The sequence below is a fragment of the Chiloscyllium plagiosum genome, unplaced genomic scaffold, assembly GCF_037043375.1.
Source record: "Chiloscyllium plagiosum isolate Xiang-an unplaced genomic scaffold, Cpla_swu_hap1 HiC_scaffold_6, whole genome shotgun sequence".
Taxonomy (NCBI): domain Eukaryota; kingdom Metazoa; phylum Chordata; class Chondrichthyes; order Orectolobiformes; family Hemiscylliidae; genus Chiloscyllium; species Chiloscyllium plagiosum.
In genome coordinates this window covers 5,183,763-5,197,985 of record NW_028270144.1, presented here as the reverse complement: position 1 = coordinate 5,197,985, position 14,223 = coordinate 5,183,763, and the positions used below count along the sequence as shown (strand labels likewise).

At 39.7% G+C, this 14,223-nt stretch overlaps 1 protein-coding gene across 4 annotated transcripts in view; it reads left to right on the top strand.

Annotated features, from left to right (window-relative positions):
• LOC122550434 (protocadherin-17-like) overlaps positions 1-14,223 on the top strand; it is a 134,799-nt gene that overhangs the window by 37,146 nt on the left and 83,430 nt on the right. Inside the window, exon 4 of one of the 4 annotated variants that reach the window (XM_087987867.1) lies at positions 1,653-10,720. The exons of the other annotated variants lie outside the window; for them this stretch is intronic. Coding sequence (XP_087843993.1) covers positions 1,653-1,690 — 38 coding nt within the window. The 3' untranslated portion in view covers positions 1,691-10,720. Of the gene's footprint in view, positions 1-1,652; positions 10,721-14,223 lie in introns of those variants that run through there. 4 annotated transcript variants of the gene reach the window in all.

Sequence of the window (14,223 nt, the reverse complement as noted above, 5' to 3'; positions counted from 1 at the left end):
GGGTGTTTCCATAACTTTAAAAAGAAGGCTGTAACAAACATTAAGATGCCATTATTTACCTCGCTGGGTCACAAAGCAATTGAAAATAAACAAAAGTCCATTGGTGGTGCAGAAAACTCATTCACTCTATAGTCAGACCTCAAAAACTGTATTCACAAGAAATTGCCACGGCTAGAAAAATATCTAGAAGTTAATTCTTAACTTCGCATGCAGAAAACTCATTGGTTAATAGCCCATAAAAAAAACCCAAAACCAAACTTACAGTAAATGACATTTAAAAAAAAGACACAGATTATATGACACTGTTTTTAGCCATATTAGTCTATCATCACTTTTCTGTGATCTGATTAGTCCATATACAGGTAATCAAGCCATTCTTTAGGTGAGTCAAAGTGTAGGGGAGTCCAAAACAGAGAGGGCATAGGTTTAAGATGAGATGGGACCTCAGGGGCAACTTTTTCACATAGCGGGTGGGACGTGTATGGAATGAGCTGCAGGAGGAAGTGGTGGAGGGTATTTGACAAGGTAATTTTCAGTTTGCTAGTGAGTAATAAAATTGGCATTGCAAGATGGGCGACATTTTCAGAAGTTGCATTATTTTTCTTTCCATTCATCAATCTGAAAATTACCCTTTGGCATAAATAGAAAATTTGCTGAATATGGTCTTTCAAAATGTTATTTAAAATCTGATGCAGAAAAACACTGCACAACAGCCTATTCAACACACTGCTTTAATGAAGGATTTAAAGATGAAAAGTAAAGAATAATCAATAAAGGACTACAAGAGCTCTTCAGAGATAATTGAAGTCAGAGATTCAGCTGCCTGCTGGGAGAAGAATAAATATGAATAAAAATTGGGCAGAATAGATTTGGTATTTTGTAACCTCAGCTGAATCACTCCATGTGTCTGATGTCATGCTCGTCTATATGAGTGAAGGAAATCCCTAACAAGTACTTCACACTATCCTTAGAATAGTAACAAAAATAATCATAGAATGGCACAGAGGAAAATCAGGTTCATGACATCAAATGGGAAGGGAGACAGTGTGGAGAAAACAGCAAAAACTACCCTGCTTTTGGGAGTTTGGAGAGGGTGGGGGTGATGGAGATTGGATAGCCATAGAAATCTAGCACTCTCATTACTCAGCCCCATTTCTCAGGTGTAAAGTCAATACCAAACAGGACAGTGGAGTGGGCATCCTACATGTACCCAATCTAACCCAGAGGTATATTGTCCTTCATGTTGGTGTAAGCATCAATAAAGACATTGAGACCCTTATCCAAAAAAGATGCTAGGACCTCTGCACAGGCCTAGTCTACACATGGCCTAAACCTGAAAAGAATTGATACAGACTGAAAATAAAATGGTAACGTTTTTAAAAATACCTCTTGTAGAGTGGGAAGGTTGCTTCCTCCAAGTCCACATTAAAACCTTGATTTTTCACAGTCTGCAAAAGTTATATACCTTAAATACTGCAAAGTACCATAATGTCCTGAGTATTTATATTGTAAATAAAGTATAACAGTGATATGTATGCACCCCAGCATTATGTTTCTATTACTTACATTTTTTTTTACATTGATTTTAGGACAGTAATGTTTTTACGTAGTTTTTTTCAACATGTTGACATCTTTAATTTCTACTTCATCAGGGTTTACTCTTGATCAACCAGAACATTTGATCAACTAGCGTATTCCTGATCCCACAGTTGTTGTTTAGTAAAAGGTTTGCTGTATTTGGTTTGTGCAATTGTGACCAGAAGTGGATTCCAGAGGTCATCAACTTGAGAACAACTCTGTATTTGGTTCCTTGGGTGCTGAACAGCTTGTGTGTGTGAATGATACCGTGAGAAGCTTTCTGACCTCTGGAAGGGAAGGCAGTCCACCTCGTTCTCTGTCTTAAAGATACTAGAACTCTGATGAAACCCAGTTATTTTCTCCCACTAGAGCTATTGCCTTTAATCAGTAAGTAAGAGACTTTGCCGTTAGATTTCCAATTGCCCTGTGTCTCATATGAAGAAGTGAAAAAATGTATAGAAAAAAATGAAGAACATAAAGTCTTGGCAAGCCAAAAGGATCATCTCAGTGAACCCTGTGGATTTGTGCTATTGAACTGTAGTTCTCAGACATTACCCCTCCAGCTATAACACCAGTTTATTTTTGTTCGTCTGTATCTATTTGTGTGTATAGGTGTAGGAGTTTTAAAAGGAAGTCAGTGTTTAACCAATATAGCCACATTAGTTATTTACATATAAAACACAGGAATAGGAGTCAGCCATTCAGCCCCTTGAGCTGTTCCACCATTCAGTGAGATTATGGCTGATCTGCAGCCAAACTTCACATACTAGTCTTTGGCTTTTATCCCTTAATACTTATGCTGAACAAGAAATTATAGAACTCGGATTTAACATCTACAACAGATCCAGTATCCACTGTCCCTTGTGGAAGAGAGTTCCAAACATCTCCCACCTTTTGTGTGTAGAAGTGCTTCCTGACATCTCTCCTGAATGGTATAGCCCTAATTCTCAGGCTCATTCTAGACTCCCCAACCAATGGGAGTAGTTCATCTTTATCTACCCTGTCTTTTTTTGTTAATATTTTAGAGACATTATCAGATTATCCCTTAACCTTCTAGAGTCAACAGATCTAATTTGTATAATCTTTCTCATAAATTAGCCCTGACATCCAGGGTTAAGTTCTTGTAAACCTACATTGTGTTCCTTGCAAAGCCAAAATATCCATCCTAAGATAAGGTACTCAAATCTGTTCACAGTACTTCAAATAGGATCTAACCAGGCTTCTGTGCAGCTGCAGCTTAACTTCTGCATTCTTGTACTCCAGTCCTCCATTAGCTTTTTTGATTACTATTTGTACCTATTTGTGACATTTAAAGATTTATGCAGCTGAACCCCCAAGTCTCTTTGAACATCCATTGTATTTAACTTCATGCATTCTAGAAAGTACCCTGATCCATCTTTTTTCAGTGCAAACTGGAGGACCTCACACTTGCTGACATTGAATCCCATCTGCCACAGTTTTGTCCATTCACTGAGTATCAATATCCCTTTGTAAATTTATGTTGTCATCTACAGAGTACAATGCCACCCAACTTTGTGTCAGCAGCAAATTTGGGTATGTGACCTTCTATGCCATTATTCAATTTGGTAAAAAATAAAGTGAATAATTGAAGACCCTAACACTTGTGAGACAGCAGTAATCAATTTGAGTATCCACCCATTATCCCTACTTTCTGTCACCTGTAACTCAACCAGTTTCCCAGCCATGACATTAATTTGCCCTCAATCCTATGGGCATCTACCTTAGTTAACAATCTCTTTATCAAATGCCTTCTGAAAGTCCATATAAACAATATTCATAGATATTATTTTATCCATTACCTTAGTCAACTCTTCAAAAATTCAATGAGGGTTGTCAGGCATGACCTACTTATCATAAATTCATGCTGACCTCTCCCTGATTAAGTGAAAATTTCAAGGTGTTCAGTTATCCTATCCTTAAGTACAGACTCCAACAATTCTCCACCATAGATGTCAGGCTCACTGGCCTGTAATTCTCTGGGTTTCCTCTTGTGCCCTTCTTAAAATGGAGAGTGGCATGTGCAATTTTACAGTCCAGAGGGACGGCTCACACATTTAGGGAACTCTGAAAGATTTGTTCCTTTACTTCCTTTAACATTCTGGGATGGAAACTGTTAGGTCTCAGGGATGTTTTACCCTGTATTTCCATTAATTTCTCCACTGCCGATGTTTTACTTTGGTTAATGTTATTCACTCTCTGCCCCTGATCTGCTCTTCATTTCATCTGAACTTACAGCAAGCTATCCTTCTTTTCTACTTTAAATCTCGAGGCAAAATAATAGTTCACCACATCTGCCATTTCCCCTTTGTCACTGACAATATCCTCTCAGTCTTCAGCGAGCCAACGTTGCTTCTGACCTCTCGTTTTCCCTTTAGCTACAAAACTTCTTTCCATTGATTTTGATGTCTCTTGTAAGCTTCCTTACATAATCCCTTGTAGTAGTTTTTGGAAGCTACTTTGGGGCCCACTGTTGCCCATTCAGCAGGATCTGTGCTGCTATTTGAATTTTTGTGAGATCTTTCTTTTGGTTATCTCCTGCCCCTTATCTCTTTAGTTGACCATGGATTTTTTTTGTGAAGAGAACTTTTTCCCCTCAGGGCAGTAAACTGGTTTTATATTGTTTCTTTAAACACAGGCTGAGGGGTGACCTTATAGAGGTTTACAAAATTATGAGGGGCATGGATAGGATAAATAGACAAAGTATTTTCCCTGGGGTCGGGGAGTCCAGAACTAGAGGGCATAGGTTTAGGGTAAGAGGGGAAAGATATAAAAGAGACTTCAGGGGCAACTTTTTCACACAGAGGGTGGTATGTGTATGGAATGAGATGCCAGAGGATGTGGTGGAGGCTGGTACAATTGCAACATTTAAGAGGCATTTGGATGAGTATATGAATAGGAAGGGTTTGGAGGGATATGGGACGGGCGCTGGCAGGTAGAACTAGATTGGGTTGGGATATCTGATCGGCATGGACGGGTTGGACCGAAGGGTCTGTTTTCATGCTGTACATCTCTATGACTCTATGACTGTCCACTCTTGTTCTGTTGTTTCACTCACGAGCAGACTTTCCAAGTTTATGTCTTGTTTAAAGTCGGCCTTTCCCAAATCTAAATATTTGCAGTACCTGAAATAGGATTCTTGGTTGTTTCTCTACACTCTGTTCTGTTACTTGACTTTCAAACTGTATTGGCATCCCCTGAGCACCTCACCTAAATATCATTTCACCTGACGCAGGAGCAGCGCTCCGAAAGCTTGTGATCTTAAATAAACCTGTTGGGCTATAACCTTGACTGGCATCTCCAAGTCATTAAAAAAAAGAACTACAAAAGTAACAATCCTTGAATTATTATCTAAGCCTCTAAAAAATTAGATAGAATTAATTTCAGATTAATATGAAAGAGTTGAAAGCAATGGTTTTTGATTCACATGACACTGTGTATCAGGGAACTATAACATGGCAATAGTCAGCACCTGAACCACACTATGATCAGGACTCTTTTAAATTATGTTACAAGGGTTTTAAACTGAATATTTGGTGGGAGGGTTATGTGACGGGCAATTTTAAAATTTAAAGAGAAAAGACAAGGTAGTAAGGCAGGGTAACAATGGGGATAATGATAACCAGTGTAACAAGAAGAGACAAAGCAGTCAAATGTAAGAGTGCACCAGCAAATAAGATCAGAGAAGAGAACATTGATAAAAAGGCAGAATTAAAGTCTCTATCAGTTTAGATAAGCATTGATAACAAGATTAATTAAGTAAGTTTGCAGATGACACCAACATTGGAGGTGTAGTGGACAGCGAAGAGGGTTACCTCAGATTACAGGATCTGGACCAGATGGGCCAATGGGCTGAGAAGTGGCAGATGGAGTTTAATTCAGATAAATGTGAGGTGCTGCATTTTGGGAAAGCAAATCTTAGTGGGACTTATACACTTAATGGTTCCTGATGAAGGGCTTTTGCCCGAAACGTCGATTTTGCTGAAGCTCCTCGATGCTGCCTGAATTGCTGTGCTCTTCCAGCACCATTGATCCAGAACTTAATGGTAAGGTCCTAGGAAGTGTTGCTGAACAAAGAGACCTTGGAGTGCAGGTTCATAGCTCCTTGAATGTGGAGTCGCAGGTAGATAGGATAGTGAAGAAGGTGTTTGGTATGCTTTCCTTTATTGGTCAGAGTTTTGGTACAGGAGTTGGGATGTCATGTTGCGGCTGTACAGGGCATTGGTTAGGCCACTGTTGGAATATTGCGTGCAATTCTGATCCCCTTCCTATCGGAAAGATGTTGTGAAACTTGAAAGATTCAGAAAAGATTTACAAGGATGTTGCCAGGGTTGGGGGATTTGAGCTATAGGGAGAGGCTGAACAGTCTGGGGCTGTTTTCCCTGGACCGTTGGAGGCTGAGGGGTGACCTTATAGAGGTTTACAAAATTATGAGGGGCATGGAGAGGGTAAATAGGCAAAGTCTTTCCCTGGGGTCGGGGAGTCCAGAACTAGAGGGCATAGGTTTAGGGTGAGAGGGGAAAGATATAAATGAGACCTTGGGGCAACTTTTTCACGCAGAGGGTGGTACGTGTTGTAATGAGCTGCCAGAGGATGTGGTGGAGGCTGGTACAATTGCAACATTTAAGAGGCATTTGGATGGGTATATGAATAGGAAGGGTTTGGAGGGATATGGGCCGGGTGCTGGCAGCTGGGACGAGATTGGGTTGGGATATCTGGTCGGCATGGACACGTTGGACCAAAGGGTCTGTTTCCATGCTGTACATCTCTATGACTCTAATTCATTGCATAAATAGAAATAAATGAGCTCAATATGACATGCAACAAAGTAACCATAGCTGTGGTCTGAAATATTCAAGGGTTCTTGACATTTTGGAAGGAAAATGGGGTGGGGTGGCTCTGTAAATAAAGAATAACATCAGTAAAGTAGTGAAAAATTGTCTTGGTTCAGGGAATCAAGGATATGAAGTAGCTAAAGATATAAATCATAAACTTGAGTTTAAGGATTCCCTGATTGTAGGTACTTACCCTGTAGGACAGAATCTAAATCATGAAATAATGGTGACTCATTGGAAAGATATTGCAATAATTGGGGGTGATTTTAGTCTTAATGTAAATTTAACAGATTTGCATGGAACATGAATTGATAAGGTATATTCAGGGTAGTCTTTTAAAGCAATAGGTTCTGAAATCAACCATAGAATATTGGTTTTAGACCCGGTGATGTATAATGAGACAGAAATAATTAATGTTATAATGTTAAGGATGATCATAACATGCTAAAATTTCACTCAGTTTGAGGATGAAAGACATGAATCTGAAAATAATGTTTTCAACTTAAATAAAGACAATTGCAAGAAAAGTATGCTCACATGGAATGGAAAAATAGGTTAAAAGATAAGCTGACAGAAATGCAGTGGTAGACATTTAAGGAGATATTTCAACAAAGGTATATTCCATTGAGGAAAATAAACTCCTTGAGAAGGATTATACCATTTATAGCTAACTAAGGAGGTTAAGCACGATATGAAATTGAAAGGAAAGAACCACAGAAATAGGAGAAAAATACAAGACTAGAGGTAGGGAAAAATTTAAAATAATCGAGAGAAAATGTACAGAGAAAACTAATTACCGAATGGCTGCAAAGTACCTGAGACTTGAAAACCTGCATTCTTGGGTCTTAAAGGAAATGGTTGCACAGTAATAGTGCATTAGTTATAATTTTCCAAAATCCTTTGGTTCTGTAAATGTTCCAGACTGTAAAGCTGCAAATGTAATATTGCTATTCAAGAAAGGAGTCAGACAGAAAACTATCCAACATCTGTCAAAGTAAAATGCTCAAATCTATTATTAGGGAAGTAGTAGTGAGACATTTGGAAAATCGTCACAAAAACTAGCAGAGTCATTATAGCTTTGTGAAAAGAAAATCATGTTTGATAAATTTTTCATAATTATACAATAGACTTCACTGCTTCTTCGGCAAGATTTCAGTTACCTTTTCCAATATGTCCTCCTTTAATTTAATGTTCACCTTTACGCTTCTGTGAAGTCCCTTGGACTTTATTTCTGCATCAAAGACAATAAATTAATTGTTAATTTCTTGAGGTCACTATGTGCTGTGAGGGACAATTTAGTGAAAATCTGATTGGAATTGCTTTCAGATGAGCATTTTTAGAGTTAGAGTGAATGATGGCTTTTTGAGTGTGAAATAACAGAGAGCCATTGATGACACTAATCCTTGCGGAACGCAATAAATCATTAACCTTCTCCCTGAACTGCTGTGCTTTGCATCTTACCAGGACACCAGCACTGACCTGGGACACTCTGTGTCCATGCTAATTATATCTGGTAATGCAGCTGCCTGTGAGGGTTTGAAGGCTATGGCACTGCCTCCTCACCACTGCTCTGTCTAGCAGCACCTCCAGGAGTTAACTTACCTTTTGGGGCATATTTTCAGTGATAATGATTGAACACCAGTGTACCCAAAGTCGTGTGCAACTGGACTTTAAGTGTGGTGCCAGTGACATAAGCACCCAAAGGTCCTGATAATGTCAGGTACTTGCAACTGTCCTCCCACGCAACACCATGAGAAGTGCACCAAGGAGCCTTGTTGCATAATTAATGAGATTTAGACTGGAAAGTTGAATGAGAAAACTTACTCTGACTCTTGGCAGAACCAGGTACCATGAATCTCACTCTTAAACATTTTAATTTTAAATGGGAAAATTCTGCCTGATGTTTTGGTATCATAAACAATATTGTATTTATGCAGTGCCCTTAAGATAGTAAAATGGCCCAAGGACCATGTCGAAGTATAATAAGACAAAACTGAACCAGTGTGAACTTAACAAAAACAGAAACTCAGCAGATTTGGCAGCATCTGTGGAGAGAAAGCAGAGTCAACTTTGCAGGTCCAGTGACCCTTCTTCAGAACATAGAATAATAGAACCCCTAAAATGTGGAAGGAGGCCATTCAGCCATCAAGTCTGCATGATACTCTGAACAGCATCCTCACCCAGCCCCCAACCCCCACCATATCCCTCTAAGCCTGCATTTACTAGGGCTCGTCCACCTAGCCTGCACATCCCTGAACAATAAAACAATTTAGCATGGCCAATCCACCTAACCTGCACATCTTTGAACTATGAGAGGAGGCCAGATCATCCAGCAAAAACCCACACAGATACGGAGGAGAACGTGCAAACGCATTCAGTCACCCAAAGCTGGAATTGAATCCAGGTTTCTGGCACCGTGAGACAGCGGTGCTAACCACTAAGCCACTGTGCCACCCAGTTCTGGGACAGTTGTCAAAAGCTTCATTTAAGAGACATGCTTTGATAAGGCTTTTCATTTCTCTAAAGAGACAACTAAAAACCATTTCTACATGGGCATTCTTCTCATGTTTCTTGGGGGATCAAACTGAAGGGACATCTTTCTAGGATAGTCACCTATAATTTCAGTTAAACAATCAGGAGAAATGTCATTACCTAGTGAGTTGGAAGCATGTGGAACATGCCCCTTCATGGACCAGTTAACTCAACTTGCATTTCTACAGGTAAGCTAGGTAAATGCACCAATCTTCTGAAAACTCGCTAAAATGTACCAAGGCGAAAGGAAGAGAAGAATTTTCAGGAGGGTGAGACTTAGTAGGGTGAGAGGAGACTGGTTTGCTGCATACACTATGCAGACTAATAGGACCATATGAATAGTTTCCATGCTATATTTTCTGTTTTAAACGACAGAGTGAGGAGGCAGAGAGATTCAAGACCAAGTGGTCTCAAAGCAAAACGATTTAGTGTGGAGCAAAGGAAAAGAGAGATGCACAAGAGACCAGAGATAAATTAATTCAGAATTTTCAGACACGAGATGGTGGAGGAGGTTATACAGAATTTATAGCAGGATGAAACAGGGCATTCAGGCCAACTGGTCTAAGTTGCTGTTTGTACTTCACAAAAATCTCCTCCCACCAAACTTGACCTCATTGCAGCAGAATAATCATGGGTCACATGGTGGTTTAGTGGTTAGCACTGTTACCTCACAGTGCCATGGACCCGGGTTCGATTCCAGTTTCAGGTGACTGTCTGTGAGGAGTTTGCACGTTCTCCCTGTGTCTGCTTGGGTTTCCTCCTCCACTCCAAAGGTGTACAGATTAGGTGCATTGGCAGTGCTAAGTTGCCCATAGTGTTCAGGGATGTGTAGGTTGGGTGCATTAGTCAGGGGTAAATGTAAAGTAATAGGGCAAGGGGATGGGTCTGGGTGGACTTGTGGGCCTGGAGGGCCTGTTTCCACACTGTAGGGATTCCAATCTTCTGATCCTTAGTTACCACAGTAGAGAGGGACTGAAAGCCACTGTGAGTGAACATGAAATAGAACACGGCGATGATCACGCCAGAAGGAAGGCTAGCAAAAATAGTATGTTTTAGAATGTAGCATGACCATAACAAGACTGGGGGACTGTGCAAGGCTATCTTTTACAGTAGTGTGGCTTTGTATTACATATGTTTTCAGTGGTCAGAACAGAGGGCTGTAAGTATTCAGCAACAATGTTGGAAGAGGAATAATCTATCCAAAATCATACATGTATATCTTTCCAGTTCACTTTTGTTGGCATACCTTTTTGTTCAAAAATGTAGGGCATGAAGTGTGTGGATTTTCTCCTTAATTTATACAGTACCTGTAGTCGCTTTTAAGTTATTTAATGCCTAGTATTATGGAGATGCTGGTTTTCCCTCTCAAAATGCTTTCAGTATCATTATTCTCAAAACAGCTATTAACACCACTACTGATGTGTGTTGCCACAGTATGCACTGTGCCATGATTGAGAAACACAGTATTTTTGTTCAAATTTCTCTTGCCTAGGAAGATGAAAGGATATTACATGCTGTTAAATGGCTGCATTGTTCACTCATTTATGTAATTAAAGAAATGTGGGCTTTTCAAATTTTAAAATTAACTAATAAAATAAGTTGTTGTTTATTATCAGGTGTTTGACTTTCCTTTTCTGTTTAATCAAGTAAAGTAGTGCCACCTGCCTTGTGATAGCCTATGCCTCCTCAGGTTTCGTATGTATCAGCTACATCAGTTCGGTATGAAAAGGTTTGATGATATAGTTGTAGTGAGGACAGTGTTGGATTTTCTTTTCTTTACACACAGTTAAATTTAGTAGCTTTATTGCAATTTGCAACTGGATTAGAGCCAGTCTCTCAATTTCCATGCATACTTGAGTACTGATATAAGTTACAAAATGTACCCTCTTCGGTATTATCTTTTTGCATGTAGACACTTCTGTAATAGTGTAACAACTAACATAAATGCATTTCCTCTTCTGAGAAAATCAAAGCTATATATAAAAGCAAATCTGTGCTGTCGACAATATTTATGATTATGAGAAAAACATAGGTGGTATAGTTAGTAAGTTTGCAGATGTCACCAAAATTGGAGTTGTAGACAGTGAAGAAGGTTATCTCAGAGTACAACTGGATCTTGATTAGATGGGCCAATGGGCTGAAGAGTGGCAGATGGAGCATCGGAGGGTGAGGAGTGACCTTATAGAGGTTTATAAAATCATGAGGGGCAGGGATATGGTGAATAGACACGGTCTTTTCCCGAGGTGAGGGAGTCCAAAACTAGAGGGCATTGATTTAAGGTGAGACGGGAAAGATTTAAAAGGGATATAAGGAGCAACGTTTTCACAAAGAAGGTGGTGCATGTATGGAATGAGCTGCCAAAGGAAGTGGCAGAGGCCAGTACAATTACAACATTTAAAAGGCACCTGGATGGGTACATGAATAGGAAGGGTTTAGTGGAATGTGGGCCAAATGCTGGCAAATGGGGCTAGATTTATTGAGGATATCTGCTTAAACCATTTCCGAACTGTATTTTCTATGACTCTATATAAAGACTCTTTTACGGAACAATGGTCTCTGACAGAGAAACGTGGGCTGAATTTTCCCATATTTTGGTAAGGATTTTTTGAGTGGTCTCTTCAGCACCCTGACATGGAATCAGGAAGGAGAGCCATAAGTTTTTCTACTGTTGGGACTTCTGTGGCGTTCACGCTGCTGTCACATCATTTGAGGTGCTACAAAGTAGAAATTATCCCTCACGCTGTCATCCTGTACCAGCATCCTGAAGGAAATGACCCAGAAAGGAAAGTAAACTCCACATTTTGCCTGAGGAGAGACTGGAGGTCCTAGTGGATGGGTAGTGTTAAAGAGGACCGTGCTTTTTCCTGCTGACCAGGAAAGGAGGCTATGCCACCAGGCTAACCAGCTGGGAACAAGAGACTGACTTGTGTAATTGCAGTGTCCCAGCTGAAGGGCACAGGAGTGCAGGAAAAAGGTTCATGATCTTCTGCACTCTACAAGAGTGAGAGGATAATGAGAGGAGATCTAATTTAGGTATGAGTTGGTGAAGAGTACTGACAGATCGGATGTGGAGAGGGTGTTTCCTCATGTGGGGCAACCTAAATGAGAGATCAGAGTTTCAGGAAAAGAGGTAGCAGATCAAAAACAGATGAGAAAGTGCTTCCCTCAAAGAGTCAGTAATCTGCAATTCACTACTCAGAATGCAATGGGAGACAGGACACTAAGTATATTTGAGGAAGAGATGAGCTGATTTTTAATTAGTAATGGGCTGAAGGGTTATGGAGAGTGGAGAGGAAAGTATAGTTGAGGCCGAGATGAGATCAGTGATGTTTGTACTGAATGGTGAAGCAGACTTGGGGGACTAAATTGCCTATTCCTGGTTCTTGTGTTCTTAGGTGTGACATTGTTATAGCACTGTGCCATCCACTAATATGTCCACGCCTTTGACTTATGTGCTGTGACCTGTCCTTGTGCACTGAAAAGCAATGCAAGCCACAAAGGTTACCAGCCTCCATGTAAGCACAAAGTGAATGAGCACAAAGAGCTAATGTTTGATGCTTCACAGCCTGCAAAGTGACCTGGTAGAACTATGCAAGTCATCAGTGTCCCTGAGTTCCAAAGTGAAGTCCCTAAGGACTAAAATGGCTTCATGAGTTGATGAGAGTAGGCATGATGAAGTGGTGAGTCTAGTAATTTGGCAGTGTCAACTTGTGTGGATGAAATTTGGAGAACAGTCGATGGATCATGCCTGGGTGTTCTGGCAAAGGTGCCACAAGGTACTTCTGTAACTTACATCTCAAGGTTTGCAGCATCTAGCTTTTTCTTTGGATACAGAGACGAGAATTAAATGCTGCATAGAAATGAGATAACCAAGGCTAATGAGATGCAAATACATGGAAATAAGGTAGTTACCACTCATTTTCTAGATTCTAAACCTGATTGGGAAGTTGGAAATTCTTTCCTTGATGTTAAGATGCTGATTTTTATCTTCACTTTTGCTATATTTTCCCATATTTCACAACATTGGCGATGTTGCTCAAGGAAGTAGAAAATTCCGCCCTAACTTTATGTAACTTCAATTTAACAATTTTTTAATCTGTTTTACTTCCTGCAAAACAAAATTATACAAAGATTTTGGCACAGGCAAAGGAGGATTTTTGAAATGTTTTATCAAAATGCAAACAACATATAATAAATGGCAGTATTATCAGGTCAATTACCTGATAAATTAAATTAATTAGAATTAAGTCAAATTTCCATTGAATTGAGCAAAGTAGTGACTTTGCATTGCATGCACTTTATGATTGGGAAATTTATTTGTATATCTTTGAATATCCATAACCTGATATACATCTCAACCTTGAGATGCAATCAGCTCAGTTTCCATTCAGAGCAGGGAAATCTCAAAGGGAAACATAATGGGAAGGGTCCAAGTGATTCTGCTATCTCCCAGCAAATGACTCCAAGCATTGATAATAGCTGAATGCAGACTGCAAGAATAAAATTGGTGTTGCTGTCTATTTTATGGCCTCCCTGATATTTATTCCTATTGAAGGTAACTGTTAGAGCCTTGCGGTGCTTGTTTTGTATTTCCATCCAACCCCAGCTTCACTCTCTTTTATGTCCACTAAATTAGTTAAGGTGGAAAATTAGAATAAATTTGATAACTATACAAAAATAGTGGATAAAGAAAATTAAAATCTGCCTTGTTCAATTTAAAATAAAATAAAATTTACAGCAATCACGAGATAATGTAGCTGCTAAGTCAGCATGAGGCAGAACAAAATCCTCTTGCAAGTTCAGAGCCAAGTTGAAAATGGATTTTTTTTAAACACCAGTTAAAAAGACAGATAAACTTTTCCTGACCAAGGATGAAGGAGTAAAAAATGGACTTGGGGACCGAAGAATACAGAAAGGAAAATAAATTTGGAAGAGTCAAGAAAAGACAAGGGCACTGACTATGTTGATACTAAGTTAGCAATAGTGAGATTCTATGAATTGTCCCACCTGTTGAGGAGTTGAGTTCAGAAGCAGGGCTTCTACAGTTATGCAGAGCCTTGGTGAGACTACACCTGGTATACTGTGTGCAGTTTTGGTCTCCTTCCCTAAGAAAGGATAGACTTGCCAGAGAATTCAATCAGCTGATCCCGAGGATGGCAGGACAACCGTATGAGAAGTGACTGGTTTGACTGGGCCTGTGTTCACTAGAATATAGTTGGATGAGAGGTATCTGATTGAAACATATAAAATTCTAACAGAG